The sequence below is a fragment of the Phycodurus eques genome, chromosome 6 (genome assembly GCF_024500275.1).
Source record: "Phycodurus eques isolate BA_2022a chromosome 6, UOR_Pequ_1.1, whole genome shotgun sequence".
Lineage (NCBI taxonomy): Eukaryota > Metazoa > Chordata > Actinopteri > Syngnathiformes > Syngnathidae > Phycodurus > Phycodurus eques.
In genome coordinates this window covers 27017903-27028284 of record NC_084530.1, presented here as the reverse complement: position 1 = coordinate 27028284, position 10382 = coordinate 27017903, and the positions used below count along the sequence as shown (strand labels likewise).

Genomic DNA, 10382 nt, shown 5'->3' with positions numbered 1-10382 from the left:
ATTCCGACAAGTAGATGGTTTTATCTCTGGAGGAGGTTGAAGTTCTCATCGGAGGACTTGTCTCGTTCCATCCTCTACCATTGCCGGATGGTGTTTGAGAGTGCTTTGGAGTGTTTGTCAGGTTATATTTAGCCTATTGATGCAAGTCGCATTCCATGCACAACAGACAGAGAGACACACTGGCAGTGTGGCTTTAGTGTCCGTGAGTGTGAAGATCAGCGAAGATCAAACCGGCGAGTGCAAGTTGACCTCTCTGAGCGTCGCCCGCTTTTTCTCTCAAGGATACAGTCCGCACGCTCGGGACACCATCACAGGTACGCAAAACACAAGGCAGACGTTTTATTAATTTGTATGTACGTCATTGTGCTCTAATTGTTGCTTTTCCCAAATATCATGTCTCTTGTTTAAAGTTGATAAGATGCATTTAGTTGGGATCCAACATGGCGCACAGTAAATATTCTTAATTTCATAGAATACTGTACTTCCTTTTTATCGGTGCATTTGATTATTGTATTTAAATTGTGCCGCATTATGGCAAGTCCAATAAATATCTTATGCGTAAACACTGTCTTTGAATGCAGTAATCTGCTTATAAAGAACAAAACACTTCCAATTGAAAATAAAACAACACAATTTGCAATGTTTTCTCCTGCAAAGTTACCGCTAACATGCAATGCTCATATGAATAAATATCGAACCGGCGGGACAGCTGTAGGATTAAAATGTGTGTGTCCCAGTCCTGTTATAACAACGCCTTTTGAATATGTAATACATTTAAAAAATAAAAAGTACTACTGTAAATGCATTGCATGGTACAATTTTAACGAGGCAAATGTAGCATTAAATATCGCAGATTTCTGTAACAAGGAACAATATTTTTTATTAAAAAAAATCTCAAGTCTGAAAATACATATTGCTTGTACCGTAATAAAATGTTCAATATCTAGTCAAATTAATATCGAAATTAAATGTACATTAAGGAAAATGTTTTACATTCAGTTAAAATGTACACTTTCGACATCTCAGTGAGACTGAAAAAAGGGTCAAAAGAACACAAACAGACTCAGAATGGGAAAGTTATGATAAAATGTAATGAAAAGATATATTGTATATTGATAATATATTGATGAGTATAATGATGAAGTAAAGTTGGACATTTTAAGTTTAAAAAAAAACCATATATACTGGTATATATTACTTAATTAATATACCTACCCAAAATTTTTGTCTGATTTTTAGCAATTATTGTAACCCTTTCAGTGTCATGATTATGACCCATTCAAGGCTTTCACTATGGTAGCTTATCACAAAAATGGCACCTGGTCAACGCTGTCATGTATTAAAAGTCCAAACAACCTCACGGAGCGTCCCGTATGTGTTTCCAGCACTCCCGTTGCACTCAACAACAACCTTGCCAGGACCCACAATGTCACAATTCTGTACAATGCCAGCTGGAGAGAAGAAGAAGCATGCAGCAGCTATTTGTCGAGAGGTCCACAGTACCAACGGTATGGCGCACGTCCCAGGCAAACACGACACTGCTGCAACAATACAATATCCCTCTGAGGAATACGAGTGCAAAATGTCAGGGCTCAATCTTGCCATAAATAAGCTAAGGGGATGATTTGCCACCCATAGAAGCCAGTGCTTTTGTCTTTGCCCTTTGCAAGACTCTATTTCTGGGTGGTTCGTGGGTGGGGCATGGCAAGGGCTGGAGGAAGGGAACTTGAGGGCCAAATGTGTGCAGCCGTGAAGCTCTGCGACAGCTGGCCGCCATTCTGTCACATCGAAACTAATTCTGCGCCACGGTCCCAACTCATTTTCCATGACAGGGCTCATATGACATGCAACTTTTAGGAAATGACGTATGAAAAAATGCAACAAGTTACAGTTACGATATACTTAAGTTTAAGAACAAATACAAACAAATGAGCTTTGCAAAATATGAAAAGTAGTATAAACCTAAATAAATACACATTTATATATTTCAAAATTTCGAAACAAAAACCCAAATTTATTTTAGGGGGGCAATTCTCTCTAATTTTAAAATGGTTTTATTTGTTTTTTAACTTTAAACTGTTGACCTCTTTCCTCTGCCCAATTTTTTTTTACATTTAAAAAAAAATGGCTTGTGAACTTGCAAGAGTCAGAAGACCCTTTAAAATTTTTCACGTGAATTTCGTAGTTATTACTCTTATACGGAACAATAAATACATTATGCACATAATATAGGTATAGGTGTTTTATATGGTTGTTTTGGTTCTGTTTCTGGTACTTGTTGAACTTTTTCTTTCTTTTCATTAAAATCCAAGGTACTGCTGTTATATAGGATTATGAGGAGGTAGCGATAGGGGTAAGAGTATCAATCAATCAAGTCAGTGATTCCTGACCAGAGAGCCGTAGCATATTTGTGCGCCGTGAGAGATCGTCAGCTGTGCCGCAGGAAATTAATTTCATTTAATGGGTCCAAAATGATCATTTATGAACACAAAATAACATATTGTCCAGCTATTGATGCCAGTGATATATAATGACAGGCAGAACAGTTAAAATTTCTTCCAAAAGGTACATAATTTACCTCTGTATCCGCTTTTTATTTGACACTTTTGCTTGGTGGTGCTGATCAAGGAAAGAAAAACAGAGCTGTTACCAACCAATAGCAGGATCTAAAAAAAAGATGTTTGGGCGTACACTTTACAAATTGACTTTTTTAAAAATTTGTTTTGCAGGTTTATTGTTATTTATTGTGGCTGTCATACATAGTAGAGTATTTCAATTTATATTGTGCGCTGTAAGTTGTGAGTTGAATCTTTGATGAGCCACAGAGCAGCAGATAGTGAACAATTCTGTTGTTTAAAAAAGGAGGTCAATGTAACTCCCAGTTAAGTTTATTGTAAACCTTAAAATATCAAAAAAAAAAAAAAAAAAAAAAAGGGAACTACATGTGCGTTTCAGCAACACACATAACGTTGCCTTAAAGTCTGCTATCTTAATGGAAACAGCATAATGAAAAACGACATAGACGGGCTACCAAAACTAGCATTGATAGCACTCTAGTTATAAACTGTAAAACAACTTATATTTAAACACAAACGGTAGCAACGCATGCAGACAGCGCATACAACAATCCTCACGGGCATATACGACTAATATTACTGCAGCTTAATTGCGACGGTCTTCTATGTTTCATCATCAAATCTACATGTACAAACCCAATTCCAGTGAAGTTGGGTCATTGTGTTAAACATAAATAAAAACAGAATACATTGATTTGCAAATCATGTTCAACATATATTTAATTGAATACACTACAAAGACAAGATATTTAATGTTCAAACTAATAAACTTTATTGTTTTTAGAAAATAATCATTAACCTAGAATTTTATGCCTGCAACACATTCCAAAAAAGATGGGACAGGCGGCAAAAAAAACTGAGAAAGTTGAGGAATGCTCATCAAACACCTGTTTGGAACATCCCACAGGTGAACAGGCTAATTGGGAACAGGTGGGTGCCATGATTGGGTAGAAAAGGAGCTTCCCTGAATTGCTTAGTCATTCACAAGCAACGATGGGGCGAGGTTCACCTCTTTGTGAACAAGTGCGTGAGAAAATGGTCAAAAAGTTTAAGGACAATGTTCCTCAACGTACAATTGCAAGGAATTTAGGGATTTCATCATCTACAGTCCATAATATCATCAAAAGGTTCAGAGAATCTGGAGAAATCACTGCATGTAAGCGGCAACATCGAATGCCCGTGACCTTCGATCCCTCAGGCGGCACTGCATCAAAAACCGACATCAATGTGTAAAGGATATCACCACATGGGCTCAGGAACACTTCAGAAAACCAATGTCAGTAAATACAGTTCGGCGCTACATCCGTAAGTGTAACTTGAAACTCTACTATGCAAAGCAAAAGCCATTTATCAACAACACCCAGAACACCCGGCTTCTCTGGGCCCGAGCTCATCTAAGATGGACTGACGCAAAGTGGAAAAGTGTTCTGTGGTCCAACGAGTCCACATTTCAAATTGTTTTTGGAAATTGTGGACGTCGTGTCCTCTGGGGCAAAGAGGAAAAGCACCATCCGGACTGTTATGGACGCAAAGTTCAAAAGCCAGTATCTGTGATGGTATGGGGCTGTGTTAGTGCCAATGGCATGGGTAACGTACACATCTGTGAAGGCACCATTAATGCTGAAAGGTACATACAGGTTTTGGAGAAACATACGCTGCCATCCAAGCAATGTCTTTTTCATGGACGCCCCTGCTTATTTCAGCAAGACAATGCCAAACCACATTCTGCACGTGTTACAACAGCCTGGCTTCGTTGTAAAAGAGTGCGGGTACTAGACTCGCCTGCCTGCAGTCCCGACCTGTCTCCCATTGAATATGTGTGGCGCATTATGAAGCGTAAAATACGACAACGCAGACCCCGGACTGTTGAACAGCTGAAGATGTACATCAAGCAAGAATGGGGAAGAATTCCACCTGCAAAGCTTCAACAATTATTGTCCTCAGTTCCCAAACATTGATTGAATGTTGTTAAAAGAAAAGGTGATGTAACACAGTGGTAAACATGACCCTGTCTCAGCTTTTTTGGAACGTGTTGCAGCCATAAAATTCCAAGTTAATGATTATTTGCTAAAAACAATAAAGTTGATCAGTTTGAACATTAAATATCTTGTCTTTGAAGTGTAGTCAATTAAATATAGGTTGAATATGATTTGCAAATTATTGTATTCTGTTTTTACTTATGTTTAACACAACGTCCCAACTTCATTGGAATTGGGGCTGTAGTATGTCTGCATGTATTATACTGCCCCCGGTGGCTAAACCGCACACACCAGAAAGAGTGGTACAATGAATTAAAGCATGAAATCATGATGATGCACATGGATTCAATGTTTATATATATTTTTTTCATAAAGTACAATACTATAGCACGATAGATTTCAAGCACAAGCTACAAAAAGTTGTGTTAGTGTTGTTTGGGGATCTAGAACGGATTACTGGTATTCCATTCATTTCAATGGTGATAAATGATTATGGTCACAGACCGAATGAACTGTACATGGGCTCCAGTACATGTTGCTTCTGCATTGTTGCTCGTGATCACCAGGCGACGTGATGGATCTGGGAAAGAAGCACAGCACTCCCAAAGACATCATGCTGGAGGAGCTGTCGCTGCTCTCCAACAGAGGCTCCCGCCTGTTCAAGATGCGCCAGAGACGCTCGGAAAAGTACACGTTCGAAAGCATACAGAACGAGGCCAACGCGCAGCTGAACGTGAGTTCGCCACCGCCACAGCAAACGCAGTTGTTTGTCGTGTTGTGCACTTTTGTGACAACACGATGATGATAAGAGGAATGGGAGCCTTCTGCAAGAGCCTCCTCAGGACACTTAGCTGACAAGCTACTTCCATGTTTATCAGTGTCTGTGGATGTGTGTGTGTGTGTGTGTGTGTGTGTGTGTGTGTGTGTGTGTGTGCGTGCGCGCGCGTGTGTCTAAGCGCATACAAGTCAAGGCTGTCGACTTGAACTTGAGCTGATAGTCTTTACTGTGTTTTGCAGAATGATATTCTTGCCCAGAGTGCACACATGATTGAAATTAAAGTGGATGCGCCAACCAATGGCCATACTCCTAATCCAGATGAAACCGTTCCAGGTAATGGTGCCGTTTGCTCCTAATGTGAAGTATTGACTCGCAACTGTCATGATCCATTCAATTGCCATTTACTGTACATGATACAGTGGGGCCTTGAGACAAATTACAGCACACACTCAAAATATGTTATGGCAAATTATGTGCGATATGAGTATGAAAAAAAAAATCCACTATGCACTGAATGACCGATAGGTGAACCGCGATATGGCGAGGGAAAACTGTATATATATTTTACAATATTTAACTACTTAACAAAGAAAATGTTTTTTTGGGTGGGGGGCTTTTTAATGGAATTTCAATTCATTTCAATGGGGAAATGTGATTATATATACACGCGTAAACTGTGATTTCGAACATCCAACATTTAAATCCTACAGCCCTCTCAAAATACCTCACTCCTCTTCCATCATGCGAGGCTTTTGAAATGTGAGTCCAGTGTGGAGAAACGTGATTTACAGCATTAGCAAGGATTTAAATGCGTTCCCTCATCATTTATTACGCTGATATTTCGCGCCGTCATTTTTTTGTGTGTGATGATTTTGCCATCCATATTTCCCCCCCACTGTCACTGCTCCACCGTGCGCTAAAAATAAGACCTACTGCCAAACACTCAAGCATGAGCTACCGATTATGTAATGTTGTCATAACCCCCCCCCCCCCCCCCCCTCCCTCAAAAAAAAAAGACAACACACTGTAAAATGATAAGAGAGAGGGCTTGGCTCTTCTACAGCTGCTTGATTCTACAGCTGTGCGGCTGTTTCTAGTTTTTTAAAACAATGAGTAATTGAATGGTTTCTTCTCATGTGAGCCATCAAACGCCACTGAGCTTAGTCTTGAAGGGTTGCCACCCCATGCGGACATGTTACATGATGAGTGTACACTTCAAGTATGCGCTATTATAAGACCTAAGATCATCATGATGGACAAGTCAGCCTGCCAAGGCTAAGGGCTCGCCGGTCATAATTCCACTCATGAACCTCACATCTTCAAACTGAACTGTTACAATCGTTATGATCCCAAAACGTCCCGTTATGATCAGTGCTGTTTTTAATACCAGAACATTCTCCTACGTTATGGGCTTTTGTAATTCCAGTTTCAACATGACTTGAGGGGAGGCGCAGCAGCTTGATAAAAAGGAAGACAAAATGTGTTGAGACCTGCTATGGTAATTTCATCAACGTTCAAGGCAAAAAGGGATGGCCTTTTAGTTCCTATTGTGAGAGGGCAGGCAGATTAAGGGGAAAAACAGAAAACTTCACAAAACACAGATCCAGACAATCGGTTTGTTAACGATGGTCGATAAGGGTTTTACATACAATACTGAGACAAACAATTACTGTGCCATTTGTCATTTATTTTGGTGGCAAACTCACTGGGATATGTTCAAAAATTAGGACTGAAATTAGGAAATTTCACACTGTGTATCTAAAACAATGGATTAATGGCATCACCAAACAATTTCAAAGGGGAAAGAAAGTGTGGTCATGAAACGAATTCAACACATATCAAACGCAAGGCAACACTGTATAATTAATGAACCAATTATATAATAACATGAATCTACTTTTAAATGGATAATTAAAAATGGCTATATTTTTATTATTTACAAGAAATAAATTAACAAATTATTAAATGAGATATATGTATATATTTTTTTTAAAATGGAGGGACTACATTTGATATCACCAATTTGAGGGAAAAAGGCCAAATAAATGCAACAAATATTACAGGACTCTTAAAAAGTAAATGCTCGTGGCCTGCGGGACGTACTTTGCCCGCCTCTGGTCTATTATACGCCGTGGGTTTCTCCCAAAACAACACTATGGTGCTCTATAAATATAAAAAGACCAACTGGTGGGGCACTGCCACTCCTGCCCCTCAAGCAGAGCCACAACTGGTTACAGCGAAAATTGTGCGTTTCTTCGATAGATACAAACGCAGAAAAGTTAAATGCAGCCTCTATGCCCAAATGCTACCACTCACCCTGGGAGGAGGCCATCATCAACGATCCAGGCCTCGCTGACACTTTCAAACCAAGGATGCCCGAAATAGACCCTCGACCAGAACTTCCCGAGTACAAAAGCTTCAACAGGTGAGAAAAGTGTCCATTTTAAGTGGTGAAAATGTAAAAGAACAGGATACACTTGATATTTGATGTACATTACAGGGTGGCGACACCTTATGGCGGCTTTGAGAAAGCGCCGCGAGGAATAACATTCAAACTTCCAGAGCTGGACCTGAACCCTCCGAAGTACCCAGAGCTCCAGGAGCCGGGAATAAAGAAGCCCACCTTCAACAGAAGCGCCCAGGGATGGATATCTGAAGGCACCCACCTCATCCTACCCACAATCACCCTGGAGTCCATCCAAGTCCCCGAGTCGGAAGACCTGTAAGCAGGTCTCGGAACGACGGCGGTCCAGTGGCTCGCACGGGTCCCATTTTTTTGCTCTCCCCACGCAACGGACGAGGAAATGTTTCACTCAACTATCCCTCAGTTGATTAATGTCTTTGACGTCATGTAAATAGAGAATGGAATGTGCTGCAAATGATCCCATAAGAGTTGGCAGTGCTTGTGCCCGTCATGTAAATAAAGAATACAGCTTCTTTGTGGATGTCACACAATCAACAAGAGGAAAAATGAAAAAAGTAGGACGGCAGTTTAGTTTGTGTGTCCCGTCCACATATGAGTTGGCTTCACAGTGCAGGTCCAAGTGCTCAATTCCAATTGAATGCTTACAGTGGATATAGAAAGTCTACACACCCCTGTTCAAATGCCAGGTTTTTGTGAGACAAAAAAAATGTAGCCAAGATAAATCATTTTAAAAAGATCCACCATGAATGTGACCTATTGAGTTTAACTCTGCAACTCAATTAAAAAAATATTTTTGAGGGCTGAGTTAAAATAAACAACTGAGGTAATGTGATTGCACAAGTGTGCACACCTGTTTAAGTGGAAAGGCTATGGACCGTGGCTTGTGTTAAGATGTGTTGTAAGATTTACTCCAGGCCTGTCTATACAGCGCCATCTGCTGGATCTGTTTGATCAACACTTGGCCCCGATGCACGTGGACCGTAACGGCCAAACAAACAGTGAAAATAAAATATTTAGCCATACTTTTATTCGTATCGTCATGAACTTTTCATGGGTTGCTGCTCGGCACACATGCCAACCCTCCAAAAATGTGTGTAAATTTGTGCGTAATCCGGCTAACAAACTCACATTTTTGGAACAATATTAAACAATATTACTGTTATACACTATACTCTAAATTGCAATTAGAGAAATGAGATGATCCCACAGATGCATTGTGAGGGGTGTTCTGACTCTTCTATTTTAAAAATAATCTATTTTATATATTTTAAATACACATTTTAACTTTTTTTTTCTTACCATCTATGAATCATCTTGCCCATTTGTCTGTTTTAAAAATCAAATGAGGTCGTAGGGCACAAAAGTTTGCTCACCCCTGACTTTGACTCATTATGGAACTCAAACCAGCAAAAAAAACAAAAAACAACAAACATGTTAATGAACATCTTAGTCCACTGCATCACAGAAACGAGTGCAAACATTTTCGTAAGCGGTGATGCCGGCCGTCTAATTTTGGCGATGATACAAATGGAAACAATATAGACGAGCGCACAGCGTCAGTGCGCGTCATGTTTCTTTGTAGCGCCGAGAGCGGACAGATGGAGGGACATTACAAAGTTGGCGCGGGCTCGTCACAAGAGAGGACGTCCCCGACGAGCTGAGCGGCAATTAAACTAATAAGAGCAGAGGAAGAAGGCCTCACGTCTCTGTGGGGACGTGTGATGAGAGACAACGCTATAAACAGACACACACATGCTCCACTTTCTTGACTTTACCATAGACTTGCTGTCCATTACACTGATCTACTCTCAGTGGGCACTTTCTTAGATACACTTGATCCAAGGAGATGCAATACAAGCATTGTATCATAAACTCTGTTCTGGACACACAGTCCTGATACTGAGCCAACTGATACTGTGCCCAAATGAAACCAGAGCGCTGATATGCACAGTGATAATTAATGGGAATGATTTGGATCTTTTTTGTTGGGGGGGGGGGGGGGGCTGTAAAAATAAACATGCAGTGGAACCCCTCATAGAACATCACCATTTGGAATTGTACAAAAATCCATCAGTCCATCCATCCATTTTTATTTTTATTTTTTTTTTTTATAGCACTTGTCCTCATTAGGGTTGCGGTTGAGCCTGGAGCCCATCAGAGCTGACTTTGAGCGAGAGGTGGGGTACACCCTCGACTGGTCACCGGCCGATCGTGGGGCACATATAGACAAACAAAATAAATAAATAACACTCACATTCGTACCTATGGACAAATGAAACCCCACAACTGTGAGGCAGAAATGTTAACCACTACTGCATTGTGCTGCCAATTCAATTGTGTTTGTGAACGTTTAAATATCCAACATCTGGAATGGATTGGATTTGACCTCAGAGGTTCCGCTGTCTGTCAAAGAACTGTAGCAGTGATGCGACTGTCACATGTTTTATTGTTTTGGTTTTTGCTGACCTGGACCCTGCAGGATCCTCCATCTGGCCCCACTATCCCACGTTGGTTTAATGTTGTTGTGCACTACAATGGCAATAAAGGCTAATGGATTCAATAATTCCGGCTATTTCATCAAATAGCGAATGGGTGCATGATGTTTAACAGGGGGGTGGTGGGGG

The 10382-nt window shown here is 40.4% G+C and overlaps 1 protein-coding gene across 1 annotated transcript; it reads left to right on the top strand.

Annotated features, from left to right (window-relative positions):
• Positions 1-207: 207 nt before the first annotated feature.
• Positions 208-8965, top strand: myoz2b (myozenin 2b). The gene is made up of 6 exons (XM_061679901.1): positions 208-314; positions 1386-1508; positions 5122-5288; positions 5573-5666; positions 7596-7758; positions 7834-8965. The coding sequence occupies exons 2-6, from the start codon at positions 1427-1429 to the stop codon at positions 8057-8059; spliced, it is 732 nt and encodes a 243-aa protein (XP_061535885.1). The 5' UTR covers positions 208-314; positions 1386-1426; the 3' UTR covers positions 8060-8965.
• Positions 8966-10382: the final 1417 nt, after the last annotated feature.

Coding starts and splice junctions, on each gene's coding strand:
- myoz2b (XM_061679901.1), top strand. CDS start 1,427: ATGTCACAATTCTGTACAATGCCAGCTGGAGAGAAGAAGAAGCATGCA. Junction 5,667..7,595: donor TCCAGATGAAACCGTTCCAG/GTAATGGTGCCG, acceptor TTTCTTCGATAG/ATACAAACGCAGAAAAGTTA. Junction 7,759..7,833: donor GAGTACAAAAGCTTCAACAG/GTGAGAAAAGTG, acceptor TGTACATTACAG/GGTGGCGACACCTTATGGCG.